The sequence below is a fragment of the Pseudorca crassidens genome, chromosome 5 (assembly GCF_039906515.1).
Source record: "Pseudorca crassidens isolate mPseCra1 chromosome 5, mPseCra1.hap1, whole genome shotgun sequence".
NCBI classification, from domain to species: Eukaryota; Metazoa; Chordata; class Mammalia; order Artiodactyla; family Delphinidae; genus Pseudorca; species Pseudorca crassidens.
Window position 1 is genome coordinate 66,238,636 of NC_090300.1, and position 16,513 is coordinate 66,255,148.

The 16,513-nt window shown below is 39.7% G+C and overlaps 1 protein-coding gene across 11 annotated transcripts in view; it reads left to right on the plus strand.

Annotated features, from left to right (window-relative positions):
- Positions 1-16,513, plus strand: part of YEATS2 (YEATS domain containing 2) — a 109,526-nt gene that overhangs the window by 82,021 nt on the left and 10,992 nt on the right. For 9 of the 11 annotated variants that reach the window (XM_067738209.1, XM_067738207.1, XM_067738208.1 and 6 more), the window contains 6 exons: positions 1,445-1,590; positions 2,366-2,524; positions 5,347-5,523; positions 6,590-6,776; positions 11,991-12,119; positions 12,611-12,709. In XM_067738209.1, the coding sequence (XP_067594310.1) occupies positions 1,445-1,590; positions 2,366-2,524; positions 5,347-5,523; positions 6,590-6,776; positions 11,991-12,119; positions 12,611-12,709 (897 nt within the window). The remainder of the gene's footprint in view (positions 1-1,444; positions 1,591-2,365; positions 2,525-5,346; positions 5,524-6,589; positions 6,777-11,990; positions 12,120-12,610; positions 12,710-16,513) is intronic. The other 2 variants (XM_067738213.1, XM_067738214.1) reach the window with 1 other exon arrangement.

Sequence of the window (16,513 nt, forward strand, 5' to 3'; positions counted from 1 at the left end):
CCCAAGGAAATTAGGTGGTTTATCTAGGCTTATATAAACTTTTGCTTTGACATATAGAGAAAAACAATTTGGGTAGTGTTGAAAAGGAAAGGGTAAGAGGAATTATTTCCATCTGAGTCAGAAGTATAGTTGGTACAGCAGTTAGGTTCATTTGAAATTAGTCACTTGCCAAAGTGCAGTGTTGTAATTGTAATCAAGCAAGAGCTCGTGTGCCCCTGGTACAGAAAACCATTTCTGACAGTGGGAGTTTGCAGCAAAGTTAGTGTTAATTGCAGGGCACCAAGCAAGGGAGTGGGAAACAAGTCTCAGATCCACTCCAACTTGGTCTTTGAGTTCAGGGTATTTAAAGGGGAGGAACAAAGAAGTGGGGGTTAATCATCATCTTGTGATGTTTCTTAATCGTAGTTTTGGGTGTCAGGATGTCTCTGGTTTACATTTCTCTGGCCAGGTGGTCCATGGCTTGGGGGTCTATTAGCTCATCTTGCCCTAGGGAAACAATCTGAGTTTTTACCTTAGCAACGTTATCTACAACAGCACTTTTAGTACATTAATGATGTTGTTAACAACGGCAGGTTTAGTCATCTGACTCTGGTTGATTAATGTTCAGTTAGCACAGAATTGAGGTCAGAGGGGACAAGAAAGGGAATAAAGTTTTGGATAGAGAGATTAATCATAAACTCAGCAGGGGAATTTGGTTTTAGGGGGACTCAGTTTCAAAAGCTAGTCAGCCATTTTGTTTACTGACTGTAATGGGCGATTTCCACTCTTACCCTGGTGTTTTTTCCTCATACCTAAGTAGTGGTGTATCAAAAATTTAGATATGTAAGAGAAAGACAATGTAAGTCTTCCAAAATTCATCCAGAGAGCTACTTAGAGTGTAGTTTACATATGTAATGTCACCAAAAGGGAAGTAAAAAGGGTACAAAGGCTTTAAAGTGGAATTTGAAAAGCAAAAAAGACCTGGCGTCGTTATAAATATGAAGAAAGTCTTGGTTTTTTCCAGAGCAGGGGGGGAGATGGAAAAGAGAGAGTATTGCAAAATTACACTAAATTCCAGCAGTTTCACTGAAATTGAATCAGATGCCAGAAAGTTTGGGAGCACTTCTCTGAGCACATTTAAGTGTTGGTTAAAAACACTTGGTTAGAAAATGTATCTGACTCTCGATCTCTCACAACTAAGCTAAAACACTTGCAAAGATAAGTTCCTCATTGTAGTACAGTACTCAGAGCTGAACTAGTCGACCATCATTTAGTCAAACGTAAATATATTTCAGTCTTCAGCGTTAGAAAGTTCTCACTCTTGTCACAAACTTGTATATTACAAAAAAAAAGGAGGAAAGGAGGAAAGGGAAGGAGTGGAGCCCTAAGGGAAACATCTCTCTGGGCTCATCTGTTTTTTCTCTTAAGCCTTCTCTTAATACTTTGTCATTGGTTGTGTTTTCAGACCTCCAGTCTGGCTCAGCTGCCAGTAGCGGTGGTGGTGGCAGTGGCAGTGGAGGAGGAACTGGAGGAGCCCAGAGCCCTGCCGGCCCTGGAGGGATATCCCAGCACCTGACTTACACATCTTACATCCTCAAGCAAACCCCTCAGGTCTGCTCATTTGTGACTGGTATCTTTTAAATCAGTTATTTAATGACTGCCTTTAATTATAGTGGATTTACCTTTACGGCTCTGGAATCAGGCGTCAATACTAACATTTTAGTCATGTTATAAATCTGTATTATTTTGGGTTTGCTTTGTTTTGAGAGAAAAGCGAGTGGAGATTCAGAAGGACCTACGTAACTTATCCAAGATCTCTCCGCTAAGCCTAGTGGTAGGGTTTGGATTTAAACCCAGATCTTTCTGAAAGATTTTTGCTATGCTGTTGCCTCTCGTGGATTTGGAATAGTACTAATGTGCAGTTGAAAATTTTCTCCTAGACGTAACCAGAGAGATAGTATCAAGTTATGGTTTGGAGTTCCATTGGATTCAAGATTAGGAACAGGCTTCTGCCTCCTTTCTTTCCCCTTGTCGCTGGTCTTGGCTCCTCTCTAAGGAAGGGAATGGAATTTTGGTTCTAGATGTTCTTAGTGAGAGTAGATAGTTATCAGTCTGAAGGATTAAATCCAGCTATGAGGGGACTAGATTGTAAAACTTGAGCTTCCAACAGCCTGCTCTGTAACTCCAGTGCAAAGTTTGAGAAGTGGGGATAACTGTTAGTAGTGACACTGAGAGCAGAGCTATTCTTTTTAATCATTTTGATGAGTTGTAGAATTGAAGGGTAGTATTGTCGCTTATAATATGGGACCTTGTGATTTAAAGAATCAGAGCAAGTCATTTGAACTTAACAAATTACTGATCAGGTCTTTATTTGTTTGTAATTTAGGGCACGTTTTTAGTTGGCCAGCCATCACCCCAGACATCTGGAAAACAGCTGACTACGGGGTCAGTGGTGCAAGGAACACTGGGAGTCAGCACATCCTCTGCACAAGGACAGCAAACGTTAAAAGTCATCTCTGGACAAAAAACCACTTTGTTTACCCAGGTAAATACACACACACACACACACACACACACACAAATATTTACAGCTTGTCTCTTTCCACAAAGAAATTATCATTACCTAAGAAAATAAGCAATAAAATAGTATAGAAAAATAAGAATAAAATCATAAGATTTGGGAAAATATAAGTAGAATGAGAAGATAAGACCAGAGAGTTGTTTAGATATGCAAACAGTAATGTCCTGTATATTTAATAAAATTTGCCGAAGCAAAATGAGAACAATGATAAGTTATAAAATTCACACTATTTGTGAGAGGAAAAAAAATAACCACACAATATTTTCTTAGAAGAAACAAAGATTTTCTAGACACTTCATTCTAAAATTTCTCTGGAGGGACTTCATATAGGAGATTCTGAATAGCGTTATAGGTGATTTCAGCCACGATACCTATATCGTAAGTAAATGCTATAGGGAGTTTGGTGTATGTTTCTACAGCGTCTTTAGCATAGGTGGAAGAATAATGACAGGGAATTTTAACTGGGCGAGGGATATCATAATCATCTGTAGCTAAATCTCAAAAACTTACCAAATGAAACAAAGTGTAGAAGGATATAGGCAGTGTGGATATCAACAAATAATGCACTTTTTAAGACTGAATGTAGATCAGCAGTTCTCAAAGCATGAAATGATATTGGATTTTTGTCAAATGCTTTTACTGTGTCTATTGAGAGGATCCTATGGTTTTTCTTTTTTAGTTTGTTAATAAGGTGAGTTACATTGATTGTTCAAATGTTAAACCAACCCTGCGTTCCTAGAATAAACCCTACTTGGTTGTGATATGTTATCCTCTTTTAATGTATTGTTGAATTGAATTTGAATTTTTGCAAGGGATATTGGTCAGTAGTTTTCACTGTAATTTCTGTCTGGTTTGGGTTTTTTTGTGTGTGTGTGGTACGTGAGCTTCTCACTGTTGTGGCCTCTCCCATTGCGGAGCGCAGGCTCAGCGGCCATGGCTCATGGGCCCAGCCGCTCCGCGGCATGTGGGATCTTCCCAGACCGGGACACGAACCCTTTTCCCCTGCATCGGCAGGCGGACTCTCAACCACTGCACCACCAGGGAAGCCCTCTGTCTGGATTTGGTATCAGAGTAATGTGGCCTCATAAAATGAGTTGGAAACTTCTCCCTCCTCTTCACTTTTTGGGGAAGAGTTTATGTCAACTTGGTATTATTTCTTCCTTAACCGTTCAGAATACACCAGTGAAGCCATAATGGCTTGCAGTTTTCCTAATTGGGAAGGTTTTTAACTACAATTTCAATTTATTTAATAGATATATTGATAAGACTGACTATTCACATTATTTTGTCTTAAGGAGGTTTGGTAGTTTATATCTTTAAAGGAATTTTTTTTTATTACATCTAAGTAGTCGAATTTCTTGGAACAAACTTGTTCATAATTTTCCCATATCCTTTAATGTCTGTAGAATCTTTGGTAATGTCCCCTTTTTCATTCTTGACTTTGATAATTATGTATCTTCTCTTTTTTTCTTGATCAGTCTAGCTAGAAGGTTTATCAGTTTTGTTGATCTTTTCAAATTACCAGCATTTGGTTTCCTTGAGTACTAAATTCCCTTTGGTCAGATGCTCTTTGCTGTTTTAAACAGGTATGAGGCCCCAGAATTCTTTAAAATCTTAGCTAATTTCTTGTAATCCGCCCATGTTGCAGCCAGTGCAGTGACTTTCTTTTTGTTCTGCCACAGCTAAGATGTTTGCTGTTGCCTTTTATTAAGGTATAATTTACATAGAATAATGCACAGATCACAAATATACTGCTCAGGGAATTTGGACAAATGGGTATGCTCTTGCAAGCACTATCCCAGTCATGATATAGAGCATTTCCATTACTCTAAAACATACCCTCATTTCTCTTTCCAGTTTTTTTCTATCACCATTTTTCTGTCATCATAGATTAGATGTTTTAAAAAACTATTTATTTTATTTATTTATTTTTGGCTGAGTTGGGTCTTCGTGGCTGCACGCGGGCTTTCTCTAGTTGTGGTGAGCAGGGGCTACTCTTCGTCGTGGTGCACAGGCTTCTTATTGCGGTGGCTTCTCTTGTTGTGGAGCACGGGCTCTAGGTGCACAGGCTTCAGTAGTTGTGGCACACAGCCTCAGTAGTTGTGGCGCACGGGCTTAGTTGCTCCGCAGTATGTGGGATCTTTCCAGACCAGGGATCGAACCCGTGTCCCCTGCATTGGCAGGCGGATTCTCAACCACTGCGCCACCAGGGAAGCCCCATAGATTAGCTTTTGCCTGTTCTTGAACTTCATATCAACAAAATTATATAGTATATAGTCTTTTATGTTAGCTTCTATTGTTGAACAGAATGTTTCTGAGATTTACCCATGTGTGTATTGATTATTCTTGATTTTTGTTATTTTTTTTTATTTTTGGCTGTGTTGGGTCTTTGTTGCTGTGTGCGGGCTTTCTCTAGTTGCAGCAGGCGGGGGCTACTCTTTTTTCCGGTGCACGGGCTTCTCATTGCAGTGGCTTCTCGTTGCAGAGCACAGGCTCTAGGTGTGCGGGTTTCAGTAGTTGTGGCATGTAGGCTTGGTAGTTGTGGCGCACGGGCTTAGTTGCTCCGCCGCATGTGGGATCTTCCCGGACCAGGGCTCAAACCCGTGTCCCCTGCATTAGCAGGCAGATTCTTAACCACTGTTCCACTGGGGAAGTCCCCTTCATATAGTTTTAATTAGCAAGACTTTCTTGGGGATGCAGTATTTGGGGGGGTGTATGTAGGTAAGGATTAAATTGTGCCTATTAATCAGGGTAACTTATTACTCCAATCCATTTTATTTCTGCAGGCGGCCCCGGGGGCACAGGCATCTCTAATGAAAATATCTGATAGCACATTGAAGTCTGTGCCAGCCACCTCACAACTCTCAAAGCCTGGAACCACAATGCTGAGGGTAGCAGGAGGAGTTATTACAACTGCCAGTTCCCCAGCTGTAGCCCTCTCAGCAAATGGTCCTGCGCAACAGGTGAGGAGTAGCATGATAGTGGAAAACCATAATGAAGCATAAAAGCAGTAAAAATGTAAGATATTCATCAGGCACACTATTGGGCCATATTACTTTTTTAAAAATTCAAATATAATTCACATACCATAAAATTCACCATTTTATTTTAATTTATTTATTTTATTTATTTATTTTTGGCTGCATTGTGTCTTTGTTGCTGCTCTTGGGCTTTCTCTAGTTGCGGCGAGCGGGGGCTACTCTTCGTTGCGGTGCACGGGCTTCTCATTGCAGTGGCTTCTCTTGTTGCAGAGCACGGGCTCTAGGCAACTGGGCTTCAGTAATTGCAGCATGCGGGCCAGTAGTTGTGGCTCCATGGGCTCTAGAGCACAGGCTCAGTAGTTGTGGCGCACGGGCTTAGTTGCTCCACGGCATGTGGGATCTTCCCGAACCAGGGCTTGAACCCATGTCCCCTGTATTGGCAGGCGGATTCTTAACCACTGCGCCACCAGGGAAGCCCTGTAGTGAGTTTTTAATAAAGCTCATATTGTTCCACTTTTACATTCTGAGATTATGTCCTCTTATGGGGGGGGTGTTGAAATATTCTTTTATAAAGTGATATAATAAGTGGTGAATTTTTTTAATGTGGTAATCCTATGATACCTCCTTGCTTTAAAATTTAAAAAATTTCCTGGTCCGTGAAATCTGAAAGTGTAGGAACCACCAAACTAGAGAAGCAGTCTTTTTAAATGGCATGACATTGAACAGGTAGCTAATAGCTAATTTTTTTTTTTTTTTGCGGTACGCGGCCCTCTCACTGTTGTGGCCTCTCCCGTTGCGGAGCACAGGCTCCGGACGCGCAGGCTCAGCGGCCATGGCTCACGGGCCCAGCCGCTCCGCGGCATGTAGGATCTTCCTAGACCGGGGCGCGAACCCGCGTCCCCTGCATCGGCAGGCGGACTCTCAACCACTGCGCCACCAGGGAAGCCCACTAATAGCTAATATTTATTGGGTATGCTACATGGCAGTCACTGTTCTAAGTTATAGTACTTTCTTCTTAATATCTATTATTTCTGGTCCTGTGGGTTAGCAGTCGGAAGGAACAGCTCCCAGTTCATCATCTACTATGACTTCTGTAATGAAAACTTCTGGGCAGCAACAAGTGTGTGTGAGCCCAGCCACCATGGGACCCTGCAAGGCTGCTACCTCCTCTGTCATCAGTGCTACGTCCCTGGTGTCCACACCAAACCCCATCTCTGGAAAGGCCACAGTATCAGGTCAGTTGTACCATAATATTATTTCTCACTCCCTTCCTTGGGCTAGAGTATTTGTGGAAGGTCTTACATAATAACAGTTTTTAATAATAAATTGTTAAAAATCATTAATTCGGCATCATTTTCCATATAGCTGCCTTTCAGATGAATTACTCTTATTTAAAATCTAGGTGTAAATTTTCAAGTCTGAAATGTTTTTATGGATTGAATAACAATTCTTAACTGATATAATAAAACATTAGCCATCTGGAACTCTTCTGGGTATTTATCAGCAGTTTTGCATGGAACTCATGGTAAAACATCATACATCTCTTTTTGCTTTCATAAACAAAGTATATAAAATTAAATTAGCATTGTTGACTCCAAGACATGATTTTTTTTTTAATAAATTAATTTTATTTATTTTTGGCTGTGTTGGGTCTTCGTTGCTGTGCACGGGCTTTCTCTAGTTGCGGCGAGTGGGGGCTACTCTTCGTTGTGGTGTTCAGGCTTCTCATTGCGGTGGCTTCTCTTGTTGCGGAGCACGAGCTCTAGATGCGAGTGCTTCAGTAGTTGTGGCACGCAGGCTCAGTAGTTGTGGTGCACGGGCTTAGTTGCTGCGTGGCATGTGGGATATTCCTGGACCAGGGCTCGAACCCGTGTCCCCTGCATTGGCAGGCGGATTCTCAACCACTGTGCCACCAGGGAAGCCCCAAGATATGATTTTTAACAGTAGTTATTATATTGGGTAGTGTTAGAATGACATGCTTGAGCTTTGGTAAGATGTATCGTTTCTCTGTGCCCACCCTGAATGGCCCCGGAAGAGTGTGCCTTTTACTTCTTTGGGTAACATAGAGCACAAATCCTAGAGCCAGATTGCCTAATACCTACCTCATAAAGTTGAGACGATTAAATGAGTTAATATAAAAATGCTTAGGATACCGTCTGACATGTAGTTGCCATTATATAAATAATTGCTGCTGTTATCATTTTTAGTGTCATCATTGTTGTTAGTCCACATTCCCTTATCTGCAATTCTGAAATCCAAAAAGCTGTGAAAACCAAAGGTTTGTTTATTGTTGTTTTTCCCCATAATGAATTTTAGGGCAAAATCTGACCTCTATTGACAGGCTATTTATACTACTTAATATGAATATTCATCTTTTGCCACAAATATTAATGTGTTTGATTACATTGTACTGTCCCAGATGCCAGGGGCTGATATAATATACAGCATTACTTCTCAAACTTGAAAGGTCAACTTTGTTTTACTATAATCTAGTACAGACAGATACTTCTGTAAAATACAATAAAAATATCACAACAAAGTCAAACTGTTACAAAACTTTTGAACACTCAGTATCTGTATTGCCTTGTTGCAGATTAATAATAGTTTACCAACTGGCACTGGTATACAGAAAAATAACTTAGTATTGCTAATATATATATGATATATATTCATACACACATGTATATACACACACAAACATAAATACATACACATACATACCTTACTATCTCTGCATAAAGATTGTGGGTATTCTTCACTGTTACTGCATGTAGTTTGCTAAAATAAAAGCATAGGCTTGTGAGCTTTTTGGTCTATAAATAAATCATCTTAACGACTCTTGGGTATTAAAAAAAAAGATTGTGGATATTCTTGTTGTTCTTCTTATTATCACTAGATTCCATACATGAGTCTAAATCAAGCCCCTATGTTTTGTTTGCTTTTTGGGTAGAGACCAAAAGATTAAGGCTGGTTTATTTTTCCCATGATTTCTACCTCCCAGTTAAAATCGACCAAGTTTTTATGTGGGGAGTGCTTGTTCTCTGCTAACTGAATGTTTAGAGGTACTGGGTTAGCACTGGAGTAGAAATTGTAGAAATAGAAGGAATTACTAGTTTAAGAAATGAATGCCCTCCTTTTTTCTGATTTTTAAATGAAGTCTCTTGCTTTAAGTTCTAGTTTCCTGAGATACTGCTGATGAAACTTTATATTATTTTCATAAGAGAATCAAACTGTTTTCTACTGACCATTTTGTGTGTGTGTGTGTGTGTGTGTGTATCCTTTTTTTTTTTAATTGAGGTATAACCTTTAATTTTTCAATTAAATTTTTTGTGTGCATTACAAACTGTTTTGAACAAGATTGCCATTGTGACTAGAGCAGAGTAAGCAAGGGAAAGAGAACCAGGAGATAAAGTCAGAGTGGTGGGGGCCAAATCACATAGGGCCTTTGTAGGTCACTGTAAGAACATTGATTTTTACTTCAAGAGAACCCATTGCGGGGTCTTCAGCTCAGGAGTAACACGAGCTGCCTTTTCCTTTTAACAGGTCACTGGCTACAGCATTTAGACTAAACTATGGGGCACAAGGTGGAAACAGGGAATAGACCAAGAAGTAGACACTAAGAAAGAAACTTCGATGATGTATTAGGGAGCCCTGGCAACATGAAACTAAACGGAATTCCAGAAAGAAAACAGAAAATAATGGGAAAGAAATGATCTAAGAAATGAAACAGTTTATCCCCAAATTGAAGGGCATGAACTTCCAGGTTCAAGAGGCACAGTGTCCAGCACAATGAGTGAAAGGTGGCTCACAAGAAGGGACAGTTTGTTCATGAAATCAGAACACCAGTGACAAGGAGAAGATCTGAAAAGCTGTCAGAAAAATAAACAGAAAAGTTCAGAAATTACATTATCATTGGGCTTCTCAGTAGCAGTGCTGGAAGCTAGAATATTGCTTTTCAAAGTTCTAGGGGGGAATTCTTGTAGTCTAGAATTCTGTAATTGGCCAGATCTTTACTGAGTATGAGGGTAGAAATATTTTCTGACAGACAACGTTTCAAATGTATTTTCTATGACCTTGTCTCAAAACATAACTAAAATACATGTTTCACCAGAGTGAAGAGGTGTAGACCAAGAAAGAGGACAAAAATAGAGAGGAAGGCAAAGGGAATTCCCAGGGTAACTGTGAAAGGGCGCTCCCCGAATGAAGGCTTTGCAGCAGGCCTAGAAAGCAACAGTCCAAATTAGAGCATATCAGAGAGTCCCAGGAAGGATAGCTCTTATTTTAAAAATGGAACTGTAAATTATTTAGGAGGTTTGACCATGTGGAGAGCTGTATAAAGGGTGATTTATAGCATTTTTGAAGGACGTGGGAAGACTTTAGTAAGATGTTGAAGGAGAACTAAATAAGCAAATGAAAAAGAAGGAAATTATTAACTCCAGAAAATGAGATCGAATCATAGCATCATGATATTCTTTGGATCGATAGAGACCAATATTGGAGGAGAGGGAAGAGCGGGTAAAAATGCCTTACAGTGCTTATCTACCTTAATAGTAAGTCAGTGTGTAACATCAAAATGAATCAAGGCCTACAATATACACATTCTTTTAAAAAATGCTGAGATAAATATTAAAACACCAAAAGGTTAAAAGTGTATACTACTGGGGAACCAGATGAAGACAGGGAGTTGGAGCAAAGGATGGCTATTTTTAGTTATATGCCTTTTAGCACTTTTTAACTTTTCAACTGATGAGCATGTAATGTTTTGATAGAAATAAGAATTTTAAAAATACGAAGAAACCAGGTCATTGTTGTACTCTTGGAGGGCACATCTCAGTTAAGTAATTACTACTTGACTGATCTAACACTCATCTATTCCAAAGAACGATTTTCTTGTTTATTTAAGGCTTTGTTCTTGAAAGTATTTAAGACTATTCCTGTTCTCTCTTTTTTTTTTTTTTGCGGTATGCGGGCCTCTCTCTGCTGTGGCCTCTCCCGTTGCAGAGCACAGGCTCTGGATGCGCAGGCTCAGCGGCCATGGCTCACGGGCCCAGCCGCTCCGCGGCATGTGGGATCTTCCCTGCCCCCGTGTCCCCTGCATCGGCAGGCGGACTCTCAACCACTGCGCCACCAGGGAAGCCCAAGACTATTCCTTTTCTTAACTCAAGCTAACTGCATTCCAGTGCCTTAAAGTATCTTTAGCCTCTGTCGCTGTTTTTTAAAAAAAATATTTAATTAATTAATTTATTTGGCTGCATCAGGTCTTAGTTGCAGCAGGCAGGCTCCTTGGTTGCATAATGCGAAATCCTAGCTGCAGCATACATGTGGGATCTAGCTCCCCAACCAGGGATCGAACCCGGACCCCCTGCATTGGGAGCTTGGAATCTCAACCACTGCGCCACCAGGGAAGTCCTGTCTGTCGCTGTTTTTAAGTAGTTGTTATAATATGTGTTTGTGTTGTATCTTGTGTACTCCTTTTTGTCACTTTTTTTACTGGCCCTCTGAATGTCTAGAATAGTTTTATAATGGAAATGGGAGTATGGAAATTCTTTTAAAGCGAAGTGGGAGAGGATGACCCCTTCTAAAATAAGTGGAGAATATCTGGTTTGAAAAATAAAGGCTGCACAGAGATAGGAAATTATAAGATATGGTGAATAGACAGACTGAAGTATTAGATATGTAAAGGTTGTTGTAAAGAAGATGCAGATAAATTAGGACCAGATTAAAATGGACTCTGGGGGCTTCCCTGGTGGCGCAGTGGTTGAGAGTCCACCTGCCGATGCAGGGGACACGGGTTCATGCCCCGGTCCGGGAAGATCCCACATGCTGCGGAGCAGCTGGGTCCGTGAGCCATGGCCGCTGAGCCTGCGCGTCTGGAGCCTGTGCTCCGCAACGGGAGAGGCCACAACAGTGAGAGGCCCACGTACCACAAAAAAAAAAAAAAAAAAAAAAAGGACTCTGAATGCTTTGACTAATTTTGGAAACATTCTCTAGGCAGTCCAGAGCCAGAGAAGGTTTTTAAGTAGGAAAATGACAGTTACCCAAATCAAAATACAAAATTTTACATCCAGTTTGTACGTATCACAGCTATATACAAAACAAATAAATTGTCATATAAAACAAACATGGAAAAGAACTATCTCAAAATGATGATACTGGTTGTCTCTGCAGTAGGACTCTGGGTGACTTTTCTCTTTTCTATTATTCCCACTTTTCCAAAAGTTTTTGTATTACTTTATGATAGCAGGGTAAAAATAAATCATTATTGTTGCCTCATTGCTTCATTGAGAAATCAGCTGCATCCATTGGCTTATGCTTCCAGCTCTTTCTTTATTGAAAGGGTAAATGTCCTAAGAATGTCCTCCTGTGAGAAAATATGAATGCTGAAGAGGGCATGAACTTCAAGGAAGCATCTGATCTTCAGCTTGGCTTTATCTTCCAACTTATTTTAGGATTGTTAAAGATTCATTCCAGTCAGTCCAATCCCCAGCAGGCTGTTCTGACAATCCCCAGCCAGCTCAAACCACTCAGTGTAAACACATCTGGAGGTGTGCAGACTATACTGATGCCTGTGAATAAAGGTGAGTTCTTCACCTGTGGGTGTGGTTGTCTCTGGGTCTGTCTGGTGGGAGAGTCTGTATTCCGTCACGTGGTGGCCGCTCCTCCCTTTTTTAGCCTGCCCTTGAGCTGTCACCATACTCCCTGGCACCACCTCTAGGACTGAAAGTAAAACCCAAATGATCCACTGACTTCTAAATAACTGCCCATTTCTTAAGTTGAGTAGGGGGGTTACATTTTAAGCATTTATGAGTGCAGGTTAATTGGATTTTTATTTTCTGAGTTTAGTGACAAGCTCCCATTTCCACAGTTGAAGATACCAGCTCATTTACCCTGGTACTAATAGGAAACAGCCACCTTGTCAATCACTGTATTAAAAAAGGACCATATCTGTTGTACTGAAATTGTTTTTGTGCTAGTAGCCTAAGGAGGGGCTACCACCTGGGAGTTAGATCATTTTCATTAAAATAATTTCTATATTTCTTATATCCTCCCCTCCTTTTTTGCCTGTTAGTGGTTCAGTCATTTCCTACCAACAAATCACCTGCCATTCTGCCTGTAGCTGCCCCAACTCCAGTTGTCCCCAGCTCTGCTCCAGCAACTGTTACAAAAGGTATGTAGTTTCCCACAGTATATTTGCCCAGAAGTTTTGTGCAAGACATTACTGTAATATGACTCCCTTGAATTTCAGCATCCATGAATCGGTCACTTCAAAAATATGTAGAGTGTTTATATATAGACTTGACATTAAGGGAAATACAGAGATGTATAAAGCATCATTTCTGCCCTCCAAGAACTTATAATCAGGTTGAAGAGAGTTGCAGTAGACAGCAAGCAGTGATTGATACATGCAGGGTAAGTGATCTGGAAAATGAATGCTGAAGTATTTCAATCTAGGATGTCTGGTCAGGGAAGCTGGGGGTGTTTAGGTGGGTAGCACTTTTGTGTAGCACTTTGTATGGGACATGGATTATAACCTGGACTTTAGAGTGAAGCATTTTTAGCTGTGGAGGGGTCAAGGGGCATGCCAGATTAAGGGAACAGTAGAGACAAAGACTCAGAGGGTTTGTTTGGGGGAGTAGACCAATTAAAGGGACTCATCTGGGGTATGTAGTTGCGGTAAAGGAGCTGTAGGTAGGGCCAGACCTTGGCAGCTGGCAGTGGGGACATTTCTGACTGTTGAGTAGATGGAGATAGTGCAGTGGGTTAACACATTTTGACATTTGTAACATCTACAATAATGATAGCTACCATGTGTAAGAGCCTAAAGTGTACTAGGCACTGTGCTAGCTGCTTTATATATATATCATTAATTATCACAGTACTTTAGGACAGCTATTACGCCCATTTTGCAAATGAGGAAACTGAAGTTTGGAGATACTAAGTCCATACTTCCCAAGTCTAGAAAACTAGAAAGCAGTACAGTCAGAATTTGAAATACTTTCCAGGCATGCCAGGATGTCTCATAATAGTCTTATGAAGAGATGGATTTGGAACTTAGAGCATGACCATCCAAAGCAAGGGTTGGCTGACTGCAGTCTGCTGCTCGTTTTTTAATGAGCACATGGCCATGCCCATTCATTTACATATTGTCCATAGGTGCACTGCAACCTCAAGAGTTGAGTAGTTCTAGCTGAGATCATATGACCCACAAAACCTAAAATATTTACTGATTAGTTCCTTATAGGAAAAGTTAGCTAGTCCTGATGGAAGAATTGATACTAATCTAGACCAGCGTTTCTTCTCAGCAGTAGGTATATATCATAGGCCTTCCTCATACAGATTCTGAGTCAATTAATTTTGGACTGGGGCCAGAGCATCTCTGTTTTGATTTTAATTGAGGAAAATTTTGTGTAAAGTGCAAAGATACTAAGCATACCATTTGATGAGTTTTGACAAATGCATAAACCCAAGTAACCAATATTGCATTCAAGCTATAGAAATTTCCATCACCTTGTGCCCCCTTCCAGTCAATTCCCATCCCGTATAGGCAACCACTGTTCTGATTTCTATTATGATAGATTACTTGTGTCTATTTTTAAACTTTATGTGAATGGAAGAACATACGTTCTTTTGTGTCCAATTTCATTCACTCACTGCAGTGTTTTTGAGATTCAACCATGTTGTTGGTGAGTAGTATTCCACATTGTAGGGATGGATGGATATACCATAATTTGTTTATCCTTTCTCCTGTTAGTGGAGATTAGGGTTATTTTCAGTTTGGGGCTATTATATGTAAGTCTCAGCATATGTTTTCATTTCTCCAGTAGAATAGCTATCCCAGCCTGAATATGCTGATTATATAATTTTGTAATTGTTTGCGTGCCAGATTAAAGTGAGTATACTTGTGGGAATTCCCTGGAGGTCCAGTGGTTAGGGCTAGGCGCTTTCACTGCCATGGCCTGGGTTTAATCCCTGGTTGGGAAACTAGGAACCTGCAAGCCATGCAGTGTGGCCAAACAATAAGTAAATACAGTGACTATACTTGCACCTATAGAACTGGAGTATCTGAACTTTTTCTGAGGCCTTCCTTTTGTTTTTTGAAGTCTTGGAATCACTAGGGGTTGGGGGAAGATGTATTGCTAACAGTGAAATTAGCGAGGTCACTCAATACAAGTCTGTATACATACAAAAGCCATTTTGATTTCTATATAGAAATTAACTGCTAACAACCCACTAAACATTTCTGAAATTTAGAAGATCTAGATAAATGGAAGGATATACCATTATAAATATAATAAATTATAAATATATTATTTAATTATATTACTGAAAGACCTGATATGTTATTAATCCTCCCCCCAAATGACACAGATTCAATACAGTCCCAGTCAGAACCCCTACATTGTTGTTTTTGTGCTTGTGCAGAAATTGACAAGCTAAATCTAAAATGTATATGGGAATGCAAGGCCTAGAGTAGCTAAGACAGTCTTGAAGAACAAAAAGCCAGGGGACTTGGGCCACCAGATATATATATACTGTAAAGCTACAGTAATTGAGATAGTGTAGTATTGGTTCAAGAATAGACAGAATATAGGGGTGGGGTAGTGGGAGGTACAAACTATTGGTTGTAAGATAAGCTCAAAGGATGTATTGTACAACACAGGGAATATAGCCAATATTTTGTAATAACTGCAAATGGAAAATAACCTTTAAAATTGTTTAAAAATAAAAATTTTTTTAAAAGAAACAAAAAGAATAATTGAACAGAAAAAAGAGCCCAGAAATAGACTCACGCATATATAGTCAGCAGACTCAGTAGGGAAAGGATGTTCTTTTCAATAAATAGAGCTGAGTTAATTGGATATATCCATTTGGGGAAACAAAACTTGGCCCCTGCCTTACACCATAAACAGAAATTAATTTGAATTGGATCATAGACTAAATGTGAAGGTAAAACAATAAAGCTTCTAAAAGAATATGAGAATATCTTCATGACCTTGGGCAAAGAGCACACAAGAAAGCTAGCCATAAAAGAAAAGATTGATAAATTAGACTTTATTAACACTAGGAACCTCATTTTATTAGAGGGACAAAATTAAGAGTGAAAGTCAAGCCACATCCTGGAAGATAATTTGCAATTGATATATTTGACAAAGGAGTTCTGTTCAGAATATACACAGACCTAAAAATCAATATGAAAAAGACTGACACCGATTTTTTTTAAAGAGCAAGAAATGTAAACAGGTACTTCACAGAAGAGGATATTGAAATATCTCTTAAGGAAATGAAAAGTTGTTCAACCTCATCAGTCATCAAGGGAATGCAAGTTAAAACCGTAGTGAGATACTATTCTATCACCAAAATGAAAAGAACTGACATTACTAAGTGTTGGCAAAGATGTGAAGCAACTGGAACTCACATACACTGCTCATGGGACTACAAATGGATATAATTACTTTGGAAATCAGTTTGGCAGTTTCTAATAAAGTTAAACATATATCTGCCCTATCAGCAGATACACTGCTAGGAAACGCATGTGTATGTCCACCCAAAGGTCCATTACATTGTTATTTTTAATAGCTAAAAAGATGCTGACACAAAAGGGTAGCACAGTATGATTCCAGTTATATGAAATTTAAAGTGGACAAAAGGTGGTTATCTTTGGCAGGAAAGAATGCCAAAAGCGTAAGGGAGCCAGGTTGAGGACTGGAAATACTCTATTTTGATTGGAGTGATGGGTACATGGATGAATACGTAGGTAAAATTTATCAAACTGTACCCTTAGTATTTGTGCATTTTATGCAAGTTATGTTATACATCAAAAAAAAGGAAAGATGCACTAGTAGATCTCATTTGTAGACCCTTGCTTTTATGAAACTATTGAAGGATGTTGAGTAGGAAAATGACACTAACACGGTCCTTTAGGAAATTTTTCTGGTGCTCATGTACAAAATGGGTTGTTAGGGAAGAGACT